Below are 18,463 nucleotides of genomic sequence, written 5' to 3'. Positions count from 1 at the left end.
ACGTAATACTAATGCGCAGGTATGGGTTAAGTTTTAGGACCTTGGACTTGAATTTTGGGAGCCTAAAACACTCATTGAGATTGCTAGTGGCCTTGGGGTTCCAGTGAAGATTGATGATAATACGTTGCATAAGCGGTTTGGTCACTATGCTAGGGTCCTTGTGGATATTGACCTCTCTTTTGATCCTCCAATGGAGCTGGTGATAAAACGAGCTTCTGGTGCAGCCTATACTATTGTCTTCGAGTATGAGCATCTTCCTGATTTGTGTTCTCACTGCGGTAATGTTGGCCATAATGTATCTGCTTGTAAGATTGTTCGCACTTTAAATCATGTTCATTTGGATGCTGGTGATGTTCAGGGCAGGGGCCGTTCTCGTAAGCGGTCTCGCAAGCATAAAAGCATAACAAAGCAAGTTTATATTTCTAATAAGTTGGCCGAGATTCCTGAACGGGACGCTGGGAAGGCAATAATCATTGATAAGACACCTTGATCGGTTCGATTACTCGAGATCAATATTAACCCTGTAAGCATCGTTAGTAGTATAAAGCAAGAGGGTATCGTTCACAAACCGGGGATCCAACCAGGGTAAAGAATCACAAACATTTAACAACGAATTCATAAGAGTTTAAAAGATTTGAGATATATTTCGGATCAAACATAAAATAAACCTAAACTAATATATACATGTGATCAACCAACCAACACATAAGAAATTACCAAACAAATAACATAAGAACAAAGGTAACAAAATCTACTCTCAATCTTGTTCATGCCGTAAGTATCATAGTTCATCTTAAATTCGATCATGCATCAAGTTCCTACTTGGTTCCTAATACATAGATATTATTGAGCTCAACTACTTGTCTTGCTACGAAATCTAACATACCAATTCATAATGCAATTACATATCACAAAGAGAAATCAATATCTTTAAAGCACTTATCCAATGTCGAACTTAAGATCATAATCGGTGGAGGAACACAAAGGGGACAAACAATTAATCAACTACTTGTATCAAAATTGTTTTTAACTTTGAATGATTAACATATGCGACATCAACTACTTGTCTTAATCACACATGCAATATAAGAACACACCGAAAATGAATTAAAAACATAAATAAACATAAACTCATGACATAAAACCTAAAATCATTGAATAAAAATCGAAAATCTTAATTCATCATGTCATTCGAAAATTACAAATATCTCATAGACAAGAATAAAAATAACTTTAACAAAACCTAAACATAAATCATCCAAGAGCAAGAACATAAAAACCCGAAAACTTAACATGAAAATCAAAGAGTTACACTTTATAATTCTCCTCCCAAGGTTCCTTACAGAGGTAGCACGAGATCTTCAAGAGTATGGTATCCTAGGCTCCCAAGCTTTGGACAGATAATATGGTGAAGGGTGGTGAATTCGGATTCAATGATGCTTGGTGAATGAAAGTGTTTGGGCAGAGCTTTGGCAAGTCTTGTGAGCAAGGTTGATGATCTTTTTCTGTGGAATTGAGGTGCTATATATAGAGGAAGAAACCCAAGGGAGGATGGCCACAAAGTCCACAAAGTTGAAACCAAATTGGTTGAGGTTTCCTAGATTCGGCAGATCTGACCTTTGTCCCTTGTTATGGCCATAACTTTCTCTAGAAAATAGATATTGAGATGATTCCAACTGGAAATTTCAACTAGACTTCCGTGGCTTTTCATCCATATATCATGCACTTTCTCAATCATTCTGAGCTGTCCAGGAGAGCTCGTCAAAGTTGGATGATCTACATTGCCAGAATTCTGATTTCTATAAGAATTGCATATCTTTTGCATTAATTGCATATCTTCTTCCTCCTTTAATGCTGATTTTTTTTGCACAAATTTCTTCCTTTGAATTAGGGAGGCAGCAAAAGTCTTAATTGTTGCAGCCATGTTTGATTTTTCTTACCTCTCATTAAATTTGCTGCATGCCTTCTTTGACATTCTTTGGTGCAGGGATTTATGGACATTCTGATACATATTTGTGCTCTATATGTAGAAGGAACAAAGTCTCAAGTTTCCCTCATAGCCCTTGGATCAAAAGCAAATCAATGGCTGAGATAATTCCGTCGAGCTCACTGGACCTCCGAGTAATGATTTGGTCATATCTCCCTGTAGGAATAAGATATTGATTTGATTCCAAATCCTACAGAAACTAGACTCACACAGCTTTCTATACATATAAGGTAGGTCTTCTAACTCGATTGGAGCTATCCAGGGGAGCCCGTCGAAGTTGGACTACAAATCTTGACAGCATTTTCATTCTTGCATGGATTGGGCTTTTAAGTGTATCTTCTTCTCTTTCCTTGTGGAACTAGGATTGCTTTCCTTCTCCAACATGGATTTGTATTTCCTAATAAGAATAAGTACGTTAGAAACAAAGAAATACGAAAGGATGAATCCTACTCGAACAAGGAATCATATCTCAACAAGGATTATTAACACTTAGCACGATTTCATCATCAATTCACTTATAATTGATATAAGCTCTACCTAAACACTTATTCATACAAAAGAAACTAAAACATACTAATTAAGAGGTAACAAAGACTAAGAATAGGGCATAAACGCATTAAGAACGTCACACTTTGTGCTCCTATCACACCTCCTAAGATAAAGGATGCACGAGAAGGTCCTTCATTTGTGCACAAAACTCCTTCTCCATGTCCATCACCGCATGAAAATGTCATTGTGATGACCAAGATTGGTAAAGATACTGAAGTGGCAGAGACGAATGCTACTGCGGAAAATGTAGAAATTGGTAAACAAAATGAGAAGAGGTGCGAGGATTTTATTTTTAGTGAAAACATGAATGTTGGCTCTTCTGAGGAGAATGACGATGAAGTAGTATGCTCTAGTCCTATTATAACTAGTCATATTTCTCCTCTAAATAATTGGTACGAGGAGACTGAATGGGTGGATGCAGAGAGAGATTTTACTGTGGTGTTGTGTACGAGCAAAAAGAAAGCTTTGCGTAAGGCTGCTACTGTAGAGTATAGGGAGACATACCTCCGCACTAAATTTAATTCTCAATGAAGGTATTCTATTGGAACTCACGGGGCGTTGGAAATGTTTGTACTAAAGATGCCCTGAAAAAGTTTATCTTAGATAATCATTCAGATATTTTGTACATTTTAGAACCTTTTATTGTTCTTGCTTTTATTCCATCTTCTTTTGGAGATCTATGTCAATGGTTCATGTCTGCAGTAATGAACGTGAGGAGACACTCCCAAATTTATGGGTATTTTGTAAGTCTTCAATTCTTCAAGATATTCAAGTTCTTATAGTGTCAGACCAACAGGTTACTCTGATAATTTTGTTTGATTATGTTCCTTGTATCTTTACTACTGTTTATGCCAAGACTACAGTGATAGGGCGTATGAGGTTATGGGAGGAACTCTTTGAAAATAAAGCACGGTTTGTGATTGGCCCTTAGTTGGTTTGTGGGGACTTTAATGCAGTTTTAGGAGCTCATGAGAAGAAAAGAGGTTCAACTGTTTGTCGTCGTTCTTGTGAGGAGTTTCAAGCTATATCTGACCAATGTGAGCTTGAGCATATTGCAACTCATGGTGCCCAATTCACTTGGGTGCGTAGGAGGGGTCTCAGAGGTAATGTAGAGTTGCGTCTTGATAGGTGCTTGACGAACCAAGCTTGGTTGGATGAGTGGGATCAATTCGTTTGTTGTACCTTGCCTCGGATATGTTCTGACCATAATCTCCTTCTAATGTCTTTCTCTAAGTCATTTGGGGTACGACAGAGTGTGTTTAGATTTCGTGGAATGTGGTTTGAGCATAAAGATTTTCATGGTTTTGTGAGACAATGTTGGAACTCTATTCAAGCTTATGGATGTCCTTTAACCATCGTGTAACACAAATTGCGAGTCTTATGCAAAGCTTTTCGTAAGTGGAACTGGGAAGTTTTTGGGGATGTTTACAAAAAAGTTGAGGGTGATTTTACTATTTTAGCAGCTCTTTAAAATAAAATTGCTATGTCTGGAGGGTCATAATCTGATTTTGCATTAGAAACTGAGCTTCAAGCTAATTTTTCAGTGTCTTTGCGAATTCAAGAGATTTTTTTCGAAAGAGAAGTCAAGAGCACGTTGGTTAGCGGAGGGTGATAGAAACACTAAGTTCTTTCACGCTATGTGTAAATTTCAACGGTCTACTTCATCTATTTTCTTGTTACATTATGAGGGCCAGACTTATGATGATCATGTTTCCATTCAAGACCATATTGTCAACTACTACACGAGCATGTTTGCTAGTGATAATTCTTCTAGAGATACTGGTCTAATTTCTCGTGTGATTCCTTCCTTGGTTACTGGTGACGAGAATGATATTCTGACCAAACCTCCTTCAGAGGAGGAAATTATTTCAGTGGTTAAATTGATGGACCTGTCTAGTGCTCTAGGTCCTGATGGTTTCAATGGTCAGTTCTTTCTCTCATGTTGGGATATTGTGGGGTCAGAAGTGATTGCTGGAGTTCAATACTTTTTCAGGTTTGGCACTCTTCCAAGCTCGTTTAATTCTAGTTTGATTATTCTGATCCCTAAAGTAGACCATGGAGATTCAATTTGTAACGACCCTAAAATTTCGAGCTTAAAAACTCGAAATTCTAAAGTCGTTAAACACCAAATAATCTCAAATAAATCGAAATCATTAAAGCGTAACAGCGGATCACATCTGAGTTTAAAATATAACTCAGTCAAGCCGATTATTACAAACCCAAATGATAGTTCAACATATAACAAATGGAATTGTATAATCCTCACAACAACCTCACAAATAAAATCACACCAAATCACACACACAATCCACGCTGGAACCTCACCACGACTGGATACGATCGACTTCGAGTCTTCGGAGTCGTCACTCAATCACCACTACTCAGCACCTGCGGAAGTATCCCCTACACCATTGAAATTGGTGCACCGGGATTGCAACACAAACCCGGTAAGCTTTACAGCTCGTATGAGTAAAATATTAAAATAACTCTCGTCTCATAAAAGACACAACTCCACATCAACACAGTATAATGAAAATCATGAGAAAACGAGCAACCCATCTGGTTACTCTAATACTTTCACAAAATGGTAACTAATGAGCGCTGGTACACATCCGTTACCCCTCACTTAGTATACCGCTGATGTTGGGTAACCACCCGCCACCCAACATCCAAAACAAGCTGAGTACCCATGAGCAGATAACCACCCGTTACCTCCATGCAGTACTATGGCAGACAGACTAGAGCTCTAACTGTATCGTAACTTTCGCCCGGCCAAAGGCTAGGTTCCGACTTGCCTCACATGTACAATAATCTCACATCATATTGTACCACACATCACGTCCGAAGACAAATCACAATATTTCACATTTTCCAAGATAAAATCATGTACAATAATCACTCATCATATTGTACGTTTTAAAACTTTCACAATATATCATAATAAAAATCATAACAGTATATTATATAGCAAACTATATATATTTGTATTTATTTACCATTTATACAATATATACATAGTCCACTATATCATATACATGTCATATTTCATAAACACCTGAAAAATTACGTACGATAATCTCACATCATATCGTACCATTAAAATCACACATGCACAATTTTTCTGTCACCGAAATGACTATTTTTAATGAATTAATAACAGTATGTAATTTAATGAACTATATATATATATATGTATTTATTACCATTATACTATATATATACGTAGTCCACTAAGTTATATACATGTTGTAATTCATTAAATAAACACACTTGCAAAAATGTTGAATCACCGCGAGGGTAGATTCGTAATTCAGTGAGATTTTACTCACCTTATTGACTTGAGCGTAATCCTCAATTTCCGATAATAATCCCTTTCCTCGATTTAGCGATCACCTTAAAAAGATAAAAACCAGCATTTAGAATCGTTTCGTAAACCTTTAAATGCCAAAACAGTAATATACGGTTACTGTTCAGCAATTTTGGTTTATACGAAGTTACTGTTCACTGTTCACTATTCACGGTTACTGTACAATACTCAATTAATACGTATTTCTGTACGTATAAATATTAAATACGTATTTCTGTACGTATAAATAATAATACGTATTTTTGTACGTATAAATATTAATACGTGTTTCTGTACGTATAAATATTAGTACGTATTTCTGTACGTATAAATATTAATACGTATTTCTGTACGTATAAATATTATATACGTATTTTTGTACGTATAAATATTAAATACGTATTTCTGTACGTATAAATAATAATACGTATTTTTGTACGTATAAATATTAATACGTATTTCTGTACGTATAAATATTAGTACGTATTTCTGTACGTATAAATATTAATACGTATTTCTGTACGTATAAATATTATATACGTATTTCTGTACGTATACGTACGATTTAAATGTAATTACAATTCAGTAAATAAAATTTACTAAATTACCCTTTTACAAATTACATTTTACATTTACTGAAAGTAATTTATAATTACATTTACCGTAGGTAAAACTTAATTACATTTACCGTAGTAAATAAAATTTACATTTACATTTCAGTAAATTACCAAAATACCCTTTCAGTCAAAACTAATTACACCGCCTCACACGGCGGCGCGTGTGGCACACGCGCCACCTCCGGCCGGCCGCGCGTGGGGCCCACGCGCCGACGCCAACCAAGGCGCGTGTGACGCCACCGCCGCCCCAAAACTCATCCTCTCCTCCTCCTCTTCCTTCCTATGGTCGCGAATCACACCTAGACTGCCCCATACCCCCTCACGCGCCGCCTAAAGCGGCGGTGTTCAACATTTCTTCCCCTCCCCGATCTCACTCGAAACTCCCTCAAAATCCTCCAAAACTTCCACACATCACACAACATCAATCGCAACATCGTTTAAAAATCAAAACCTCACCTATTTTTGGTCTTTGAGGCGCCGGAGTTCGTCGGAGGGGAATGGATCGCAGGTGGTGCTTGATACCTCGAGGAGGGTTTCTCACGGCTTGAGTTGCATCGGACTTGCTAGCTTGCAGCGTCAGAAGGTGGAGAAGGTGAGGATCGCGTGCTTGCGTCGGCGGAGGGCTGTTTGCACGGCGCGGGTTGTTGCAGGAGGTCTCGTGATGCCCAGGGGACGGCGGTGAGGCGCAGCTGCCGTCGGTGAGGAGAGGGAGGGTGCGATAGAGAGCGAGAGAGAGAGAGAGAGAGAGTGTTCGGGTCGAGAGGAAGAGGGAGATGGGAGAGAGCTTGGGTTGAGAGGCAGAGAGGACTGAGGGAGGCGGGGTGAGAGAGAGGGATGAAAGGGTTTCCACTTATGGGAACCCTAATTGACAACATTCCCTTTTATACCCCCTCCCAAAATCGGAAACTAACTTCCGTCGTTAATAACTTTTACGTACGTCGTCCGATTAGAACGCGTCACATATCCACGAACTCGTATCGACGAGCTCTACAACTTTCGTGAAGGAAGTTTTCGCAACCGATCGACGGAATAAAAGTCGATATAAACGTTACTGAAATGTAACGTTTTTCGAATTAAGCGTTCCGATAACGTTTTCGTTTTCGATTCCCGACGTTACAAAATGGAACGAACACGATTTAATATTTTCGAAAACTTATAACTTTTAGAAATAGTCGATTAACTCGTCCCGAAAAAATCGGGTTATTACACAATTACTCAATATCGTCCAATTGCTCTGGAAAAATTTTATCTTTAAGATAATTCCAAAAAATTTATCTTTGAGATTGGCTGGTATTGCTTCCCGAATTATATCTCTTCAGCAACATGGTTTTGTTCAAGGCCGGACTATTTCAGATTGTATCTTGGCCACTTCTGAGTGTATAAATATGCTTGACAATAAGTTCTTCGGTGGTAATGTTGCAATCACGGTGGACATCGCTAAAGCCTTTAACACTCTTTCCTGTGTTTTTTTTGTTAAAGGTACTAACGGCCTTTGGTTTCAATCAAGTTTTCATTGATTGGGTGTGAGCAATTCTTGAATCTGCTAAGCTTGCCTTGTTAGTCAATGGAAGGACTGTAGGATACTTCTCTTGTGGTAGGGAAGTTCGGCAGGGTGATTCGCTTTCCCCATTACTTTTTTGTTTAGCGGAAGAAGCTCTTAGTTGAGGCATTACCACTTTGGTTAATAGGAACAAGCTTCGTATTATATCCTCTCTGTGTGGTATACAAGCTCCTTCCCATGTTACTTTTGCCGATGACATAATCATTTTTTTTTTCGCGGTGATCGTAGAACCCTAGAAGTTACCATGTCTTATTTGGAGGAGTATGGTCTGAACTCTAGACAAAATTGTTAACAAGGCTAAGTCAAAAATTTTCATTAGTAAGCATCTGCAACGGCGTAAGCATTCCATTGTTTCAAAATTGGGTATTTTTCCAGGGTCTGCTCCATTCATTTATTTAGTGTTCATATTTTCCGAGGTAAACCGCGTACCAGTCACTTTAGAAGTATTACAGACAAAGTTCGCACAAAGTTTTCTAGCTGGAAAGGTTCTCTTTTGTTCTTGGTTGGTCGTCTGTAATTAATTAAATCAATCATATCTAGTATGCTGGTTTATAGCTTCCAAATTTATGAATGACCTGTTTCTTTACTTTGTAGGAATTTTTTATGGTCAGGTTCTATTGATAAGGGAGGTATGCCTTTGGTTTCCTCGAATGATTGTTGTTTTCCTTATAAAGAAGGAGGGTTGGGTCTCAAGCAGTTGGCTATGTGGAATCGCCTATTTATTCTTTAAAAAGCATGGGAGGTTTTTTTTCCAGCTCGTCCATTGAGAGAATTTATGGGACTATTCATCTTTTGGTATCCCACGAGTAGAAAACTCGTCACTGATAATTTTCAAAACCCTCAGTCCTCATTTGGATATCTTTTGAGAGAAATTATGGGACACTGATATCTCTCGAAGAGAACACTTGTTAATCGTCGTATGAGGGGAACCAAAGAACTACATCTTTTTCGGTATCCTCGAGTAGAAACACTCGTCACCGAAATTTCTCGAAACTACTGCCCATCTGGATATCTTTGAGGTAAATTAGGGGATTACTTCTCTTTCTCATATGTCTTATAACTTTTCGTCCTCATTCGAATATCCTTTGTGGGAATTAGGGAACTACTTTTCTTCTTGTATTCCTTGAGGTAAATACTTATTCAAGTACTCCTCTCATAGACATAATTACCTTGTTTTTTTAGGGAGAGATTTTACATATATTCTCTATAATGGAGATATATCGTAAATATTACAGATATTTTACGGTATTGAATAATATCGCAGATATAGTAGAAATCTCAACCTAATATATATATATATATATATATATATATATATGTAATTTGAAAAGGAGAGATATTAGGATCATTTACCAGACATATCAGTCATATTTTAAACCTTGGTCGTATCTACTTCATCATTGACGAATTTATTCAATTAATAAAAACTTTGCAAGCTGCAATGAACAAGAACACACTACCCAGTTCAGTGTTTGTAATCAGATCAAGTGAGACAGTTTTCACCCGCCTTTATTTCGAGTATTCACTGAAAAAAACTTGTGTTTACTGTTTGTGATGGCTTTAATTCATAGCCTCATAGTAGCTATATTTAGGGTTGGGCATATATCGGTTCGGGTCGGTTTTAGGCTCAAACCGAATCTAAACAATTTCAAACGGTTTCCTAATTTTTCAAACCAATCACTGAATTTGAATGGGTTGAGCCGAATATTTCGATTTAACCGAATTTTCGGTTCGGGTCGGTTCGATTTCGGTCCACACCGGAATACAAAATATTTTTACAATTTGCAAGAGGTAGGATTCGATCGCTCAACCTCTTTGGTGCGCCGCAACACCCATACCACTACAACAAACATATATTTTGTTAATATTTATGTATAGTGTATATATTTAGATCAAACAAATATATGAAATAAATTATTAAAATGCCAAAACTAATATTTGAACCCATAACCAAATATGTATCAACTTTGCGCCTGCGCTAGAAGGCATTTTTAGATGTATTTTGTTTATTAATAGTATATATCTAGTAATTAATTTAAATTCGGTTTTTAAGCGGTCGGTTCAACCACCTAAACCATATCCAACCGTTTTAACCGGTTTCGGTTCGGTTTTCGCCATTTTTCAAACTATATTACTTTAGTTCGATTATCCAAATCATATTTTCAATTCGGTTCGGTCGGTTTTCCTTGTTAAATTGGTTTTATGCCCACCCCTAGTTGTATTTATATAAGTTAGCTTACACAAAACCTATGCTAGGTTTACAAGAGATAAACATAGCCAAACAACTATACAGCTAATCAAAAATCTAGGAGATAAGTAATGGAAGTTTTAGATAAATTTAAATGTACAACTAGAGTTTCCTATCCACACTAGGAGACGTTAGGACGCTAACATGTGCTGCTCCCTTATCGTCAGTTATCTTTGGTTTATCATTCACTACTCAGGAGGCGGAGTTGACTCAAGTTCTTGTTAATCCTTCGTGGGATTGGATCTGCTTCCCGGTTGGACACCGACGCTTCGTTCGTAATTTGTCGATTGAGAACTCCTGATCTTGATGACCTTTTCCTAGCCTCATGACATGAGTTTTAGCTCCGATAAGAAGTTAGGGTCAGACCTTTTTGATTTGATGTTTGTTATAAGTGGTCCATTAGTGGCTATTGTTTGTATTGTTCATACCGCTTGGTGCACCAACTTGCTTTTAATTCACACATAAATAGCACATGGTAACAGCACCAACAAGTAAATAAGAAAAAGAAATAAAAAAAAAATAAGCTCCACAAGTCACAGCTACGAGCAACTCGATTCTCGTTCTATACATGACTCACGATTGCTGCTTGACCATTTTCAGTCAAGGTGGATTAGTATCGTAGACAGAGAGATAACACGGTGGCGTTCAATCAGATGAAGCAAGGTGGAGCATAAGGAGGAATGGAGGACAGTAACAGTGGTAGCGAGAGACTAGGTAGACAAAAACAGATCAAACAAAGGATCACCGTAGCACAGAACAAACAGAATACGATTGATCTCATTCTCAAAAGGAAACCCGTTGCCGCGGACCTCTGCCTCCTTCAAATACAAAGATATTATGGGAACTTCAGTCAAGCCAAATGAAAAGTTATTAATCTAAGCCAAAAGGCTTCTCACTAGCTACCTTCTTATTCGGGCATGATTGAGCAGCAGATGCTGGGGGGTGTTCAAGGTAATTCGGCAAGGGTGAGTGTTTCAACTAGATGTTCAACATCCTCCTTGTGTAGCGCACGAAGGGCACAACTATCCACTGCTAAGCTTTGGTTAGAGGGCCACATGGTTATCCTGGCCAATTTGCATTGCCTCCACATCTTGTTAAAAACTTCAGTGCGCGGTATATATGAGAACCGAGTCGCATGGTAGCTGACGGCTCGAGTACCTCAGAACCATGTTGCATCCAGCAATCAAATAAGCCGTGCCAGGCAACATCAGAGTCCAGACGATAATATAGCACACCAGACGTTGAATCAGCAGCAGTACTGCCAAGACTTATGTTTGGATTTTGGTAGTGGGTCGAGATTTGACAACACAAGGCAAACCCCAACCAACTACCATCATCAAACACATTCAGAGGCAGTTGGATTTCTGCAGAGTTGCCTTGGTTGATGAAAGGTATGAACCATTTGAACTTGGAGATATCAACTCTCTTGAAGACAGTAAGCAGGACGAGGATCAGACGATTCAGACCAGTCCTGCAAATATTTGAATGTCAATTAAAAGGCCAAAAAGAAGGAAAAAGATAATAAAAATAAAAGTTATGCATATGCGCTAGAGAGAGACCCAATTCTATATTTTCGTGAGTGCAACTCAAATGATTTTTCCCTTGGGGTTCTGGAATCCTGTCCCGTCATTCTGTCTAAATGGGCACCTTGCAATCGTATCAACTGCATCCATTTTTCTACCAGCAACTTAGTGTGTGTAGTATCTTGTAGGGTCTGTCTTGCACTAGTGCCACGTGTATTGAGGAGTTTATTTGAAAGTTGCATTTCGACCTCCTCATTTCATGTCTATTGAGGAGGTCGAAAATGGTGGGAAGTTGCATTATTGAAAGCTAAAACTTAAAAGTGTGAAGAGACTAGAGAGGGACCGTCACACAAGAAAAGGAGGAAATGATTGATCGAAACTGGGTGGACCATTGACATGATGAACCTATTCCATTCTGCGCACTGCAAGTTCCATAACCAAAGCCTTCCTTCTACTGTTGTGTTCATAGAAACCGTGGAATCCATGCCATTATGCTTATTGTCTTGGAAAGTCCCTCATTCTCCATCAAACAGTTAGATTATTTACGAATGTAGACTCCTTCCATGCTGTGAGTAATATTGTTGTTGCTTCAATAGCTTGTGTTTGTTGTTTGCCAGGAACCAAGGTTGCCTGAAGAGTTTGCTTCTTTGTCAACGCAAAATGCAAATGTGGGAATTCACTGCAACCGGCAAAACTGATCAAATGAGATATTTACTATAACAATATTACTCACAGGTTACAACAGAGAAGCATGCCCTTCATGGTAATTCGCAGAGGGTAAGTGTCTGTACAAGATCTTCAACATCCTGCTTGAATACTAGACGAAGGGCACAACTATGCAGTCCTAAGCATGGGCTAGAGGACAATAATGTTACCCTGGCCAGATTGCATTGCCTCCAGAACTTGAAATATTTACCACTGCGCGGTATAAAGACAAACCAAGTCAAATCAACTGCAAGGTCTGAGGGTTTGAGTTTTGGCACAAGTTGCTGAACTTTGACATCAAACAAGCTGTCCCAAGCAACATCAGAGTCCAGACAACAACTAAGCACATTAAAGTCTGAATCAGGAGTGCCAAGAATCACGTTTGGATCTTCGTGAGATACCCACAAAAAAGCACATACAGCAATCCCTAACCAATTAGCATCATCAAACAAGTTCGAGGGAAGTTGGATTTCTGCAGAGTTTCCTGGGTTGAAATGCATTAACCATTTCCACTTGGAAATTTCAGTTCCATAGAATACACAAAAGAACAGTGAAGGAGCACACCAGTCCTGTACATATAAAGCTATAGTCAAATGCTAATCAAGTATATGAATGTTATAGAAAAAAAAAAGACAGCAAAGAAATTTAGTGTGTGTGGAGGAGGGAGAAGGAGACCTGAGTTCTATATTTTTGAGAGAGTAACTCGAACCTACTTTCTCGTCCGGTTATGGAATCAAGTTTGTTTGGAGTATATAGATGACCACCTTCCAATGCTATCAAATATATCCAATCTTCTACCACCCTTTTATCATAAAGTTCAAGAGTATCTTCTCTTTGCATGCACTGGATGATTGTCTCAACAAACCCTTGAAAATCTTCCTGGTATAGAATACGGATCCCACATCTCCGAACCTCTACATGAGGGCAATTGGTTCCGAAGAAAATGTTCATTACAGTAGGTGATGGATGCATAAAATCTACAGGAAACTCTGCTCGCGGTATGTAAACAACCAAAAGTCGATTATGATCTTCTGACCACATGTCCACAACATACTCCAGTTCTCGGGGAAGATCCTCATTAGATTCAACTGTTATGAATTGAAAGTAAACACAATAGTCGTCTTGTATCACATGATGCTGTTCTTCTGTAATTGACGCGCATATTGCAAATCCCATCCACTTCTTACTCTTGTGCAGAGGAATCTCGATTGACACAGAGGGCCATGACCCTGCATCAGTGTCAGGGCTACATGAGTACTCAAACCATGCTGGGCTTCCACTGAGATTAAATCTATAGATGGCAGAACTATGGTTTAACGACTGCAAGGAAATAGAAAATGCAGAAATTAGTAACGTACTTCGTTTAGATGATGGTAGCTTTTGAGAGAGAGAGAGAGAGAGAGAGAGAGAGAGAGAACCTCAAGGTATCTTGGAAGAACGGACTCGATATTCTTTCTCAGCAGAATTGTGGAGTCTTGTTCCAAGGGTGGAATAGATTTCTCCCTGCAATCATATATGTACTAGATATAAAAGAAAGAATTAGAGAAACCAAACGTGAAGTTTTAATATGGACAAAGCCGGAGTTGTAAAAAAGATTTACCATTTCAAACACGTATCCCCTTCTCTAATCCAGCCAGATTCAAGAATAGTGTCTGAAACTTCATTTAGAGAAGTCCCAGTATCGCCAGGGATCAGTTTCGTATACCATCCATCATCTTGCTCATAGACAAGACGAATTCCACATTCCTGGACATCCATGAATGGGTTGTTGGTTTTAAACCTAGCCCCAAGCATAGTTAATTGATTTAACTGCTTTGAAAAATGAAGACTAGATAAATAGGAAATGAAAAGCAGATGAGAACTTGATCGAATGAAGTGGTGCTTTTCTTCCCCTTCAAAGACAGATGGTTTCATAGAGAAAAGATCAGTTTCCAGTGTGCATTGATACAAGTAATTAGACGTCTTGAAACCCGACTCGATAACGGAGATAGCACTCATATTATGTCCCTTGACTGAGAAAACAGCGCAAGAGGCAACCCCCTTCCACTTGTAATCATCTGTAACATTTGGAGGTATCGGTGTTGATATGAAGTTGCCTGTGGATTTAGTACTGAACCACTCTGGAATTTCATTATCAATGTGAATGGCATTAAAGTGACTTGAAGAGGAATGGGAAAGCTGCAATGCAACACAGAAAATGATTACGTCTAAGAAGCTACTGGCTAGTTACAGAAAAGGATTTGCTTTCTTTTTTGGGTTGAGACTTGAAACAGATATATCAGATGGATACATACCTCAATGTCTTTTAGAAGAAAGGGCAGTGACAAATGATCCACTTGGTTCCGCTCCAGATGCTCAGTTCTTAAGGAAAATTGTACGTTACAAGGTCCATTTCCATGTCCTAAAATACTCCACGCTTTCAAACTGTATGAGTCTCTAATTGTTAAACCACTTGAACTGAGGGAATTGACTGTAGTAACTCCCGACTCAGGTGATGTAATTATTTTGAATTGATTTGGAAAATCCAACAGTGAAGTACAATCTTCTGCAAGCACATTCTCAACACTTGATGGAAGCTTTGGCACCAATTGTAGTTGTCTACAGTTACTCAAGCCGAGAGTCTCGAGCTTTGAGAGTTGAGAGATACTTTCAGGTAATCGGACAAAACTATTACCACCTAAGTGTAACCATCTTAAGGAAATTAAGCCGCTAAGATCATTGGGAATTGCTCCATCCATCAGATTGCAATCGCATAAGTCTAGACTTAATAATGAAGTTAATCTCCACAGTGAAGCAGGCAACAACAAACCCGTTGGAGCATGACCTTTACATCCTCGGCAAGATAGAGATTTTAAATTCTTCATACCAACAAGGAACGATAACTCTCGTATGGCAGTTCCACCTAAGTAAAGCTCCTCCAGACATTCCACAGAGGTCAGGCTCTCAGGTACTTCATCCAATTTTGAGCATCCTGTTAGACGGAGAATTTTCAAAGATGTCAAGCACTTGATGGCACTAGGGAGATGCAAAAGGTTTATACAATCTGTTAGATTCAGCACGGTAAGACCAGTCAAATGTTCAAATGATGCGGGCAGATCCTCAATGCTAGTACCATCCAAATGAAGCTCCAACAAGCTTTTCATGTTTCTTTCAATTTCAGGAAACTTCTTCAGTCTCGAACACAATGAAAGACTGAAAAATTGAAGAGACTCCAAACCAGAAAGAGGAGGAATTCTCTCAACAGAGCTGCAATTTCTCATATCCAAACAGATAAGTTTCTTGAGGAATCCAAGAGATGGGTGAACCTCAACCAAACTCGTACAATCTTGAAGCACCAATGTCTCAAGATCTGGAACCTCAGTGAAGTCTGGAGTCGACATCAAGTATTGTGAACCGCTCATATCAATCAGCCGTAGCATTCTCCATCCCTAGTAAAGACGATCATCATGTGATTTGTAAAATGAAACAATACACTATATTTTCATTAAATTCGTATTTATTAAAAATAATAGAAATGATGTGTGGGAAAAGAGTAAACATAACATACAGAAATACTTATCATTATGTCTGTGAAATTGAAAATGATCTTGAATTACCATAATATCTTTATGGACTCTTGAAGGGAAAATTCTATGTCCAGTATCAGATACATTCTTTTTGGGACAAGGCATTCCTTTGCGTGTATAATCATTTTTATGCTTGAACACATTCTAATGATGAGAAAAACTGGATCATATAGGCAAATTACATATGTTACTCAGAAAAGTAATAAATTTTCCCTGTTCCAGATATAAATCTATAGTTTATGAAACAAACTAAGAATGTAAGCCATATTAGAAAACTTTGAAGCGTAATCAATGTCCTACTTGAATAATAGGATGATAATCAGATGACCCAATTGTCGTCCTACATTACTTGAGCATGAGATCGAATGACATTAAATGTTTGTCTTGTACGGATATTTAACTGTCTAGGGAACTTAATTATGAAAAAAAAGCCATCATCGGTCATTTTTCTAATAATACAAGAAGACTCAAATATAAACTTCCAGCTTTACGATAACATTCAAAAATATGAACATGCACAAGATATATTATGATCTTACTCTTTGTCCTCTCCATAGTTCTTTGATGCAGCTTGAATGCATGTGAAGTTCGACAAGATAATCTGGTTGAAAGTCTGAAGGGAAAGAATCTAAAGGACATTCGCCCCATTCCAGATACTGTAACTTCTTAGAAAGATATCTGATGTTCTTAGAAACCTTCACATTCCAAATTTTGAGCAATCTTAATCTGTCCATATTTGAGAAAGACTCCATAGCTGAGTGAACCACATCATCTTTAGTTGGACCTTGGAGAAGTATGCTTTGGACTGCACTCGTTGCCTAAAGACAAACACCAAATAATTAATTCTTATACAAGATAGAGCATATATAACAAAATATAAAACAAAAGAGTAATTACATCAGCACTTCATATTTGTAGTATTTTGTTACCTTACTCTGATCAAGTACATCAATGATTTCACTTGAAAGCCACAATCTACTACGTTTTCCAGGTTCATCATGGCATTCTTGGCGAACAACTTCCCAACCCAATTCTTGCATCAAATCATGCATCCACAATCTCTTTCCATATAGAGTTACCATAGATTTGTCCAGGAGAACCTGTATATCAAAGTCTGGACAGTGGGCATCACTGCCCTGTAGTATTCTTCTTCCACGATCTATGTTCACCCCTTTAAGGAAACATGCAATGTCCAAAAAAATTTTTTGTTCTCTTGGTTCTAATCCATCAAAACTAACCTTGAGAACATTAATAACTTTTTTGTCAGGACTTTTTTTTAATCTATCTAATGCACTGGACCACAATTCTACCCTTCTGCCCTTAACCGAAGAACCTAAAACTTTGATAGCTAATGGAATGCCATTAGCATATTCCAAAAATTCCTTGGATAGCTTGAGAACTTCCTCCCCAACCAGCTGGTCTTTCTTAAGGGCTTTCATACTAAAGAGCTGAAAAGCTTCAGCATCAGTTAATGGATTCACATTATACACCTGATCACCTTCAACAGCACTGAGCAAATGTTCATCTCTTGAAGTTATAATGATTCTACTCCCTGGACCAAATGATTCACGATCACACAGAGATTCCAAATGTTCTTCTTGGTCCACATCATCAAGAACGACCAGGACCATTTTAGTTTGCAGTCTCTGCCTCATTATGTTTTTTCCCATTTTAGTATTCTGTACATTTACCTTACATTTCAGCAAGTTCGAAAGAAGTTGCTCTTGTAAATGAACTGCACCTTGCTTTTCAATTACCTCTCTAACATTCTCAAGAAAGCTGCAACCTTCAAACTGAGTTTGTACCCTTTCAAAAACCACTTGTGCAATAGTTGTTTTCCCGATACCACCCATCCCACAAATCCCTATGATACGAACATCAGGACACCCAATTTCTAAGTAGGAAAGCATCTGATTCAGGTGAGAATCCATCCCAACTAAACCCTCAGACGATGAAATTATTTGATTTAACTCGGTGAAAATCTTTTCTACAATTTCTTGAATGACTTTGGATTCATACCTGGAAAGTCATAAATAATCATCATATATCTTCTATGTATAAGATAAAGGAACAAGTAGATACAGACAATGAAGGTTAAAGAAAAAAGAAGCAGCAACTAGATAAAGATAACGGAATGTTATGTAATGAATTTTTTTTTCTTTCTATAATTAGAAGAATCAGAAATGCAATACGTAATGCTAGTCACATTTTTATGAGTGATGTTAGGTCAGAAAACTAACTGTAAGGTGCTAGTAGATGCATAAACGGGGTGATCTAATAGAGAGAAAGAAAAAAAATCAGTATTAAACATTTTAATTGATTACGGTCCTGATCTAGAATTAAAAATAGATATTGCGCCTG

The 18,463-nt window shown here is 38.0% G+C and overlaps 1 protein-coding gene across 3 annotated transcripts in view; it reads right to left on the bottom strand.

Annotated features, from left to right (window-relative positions):
* The window catches only part of LOC126796247 (TMV resistance protein N-like), a 29,756-nt gene that overhangs the window by 10,112 nt on the left and 1,181 nt on the right, over positions 1-18,463 (bottom strand). The window contains exons 2-10 of one of the 3 annotated variants that reach the window (XM_050523018.1): positions 17,032-18,121; positions 16,642-16,920; positions 14,831-15,964; positions 14,137-14,714; positions 13,955-14,039; positions 13,212-13,856; positions 12,565-13,105; positions 11,868-12,461; positions 11,467-11,779 (exon numbers count right to left, since the gene is read on the bottom strand). In XM_050523018.1, coding sequence (XP_050378975.1) covers positions 12,590-13,105; positions 13,212-13,856; positions 13,955-14,039; positions 14,137-14,714; positions 14,831-15,964; positions 16,642-16,920; positions 17,032-18,121 — 4,327 coding nt within the window. In that variant the 3' untranslated portion in view covers positions 11,467-11,779; positions 11,868-12,461; positions 12,565-12,589. Of the gene's footprint in view, positions 1-10,821; positions 11,127-11,211; positions 11,780-11,867; positions 13,106-13,211; positions 13,857-13,954; positions 14,040-14,136; positions 14,715-14,830; positions 15,965-16,641; positions 16,921-17,031; positions 18,122-18,463 lie in introns of those variants that run through there. The other 2 variants (XM_050523017.1, XM_050523016.1) reach the window with 2 other exon arrangements.

This window comes from Argentina anserina, chromosome 5, assembly GCF_933775445.1.
Source record: "Argentina anserina chromosome 5, drPotAnse1.1, whole genome shotgun sequence".
NCBI lineage: Eukaryota > Viridiplantae > Streptophyta > Magnoliopsida > Rosales > Rosaceae > Argentina > Argentina anserina.
Note: the sequence above shows the minus strand (reverse complement) of the source record. Positions and strands in the feature narration are given on the sequence as shown.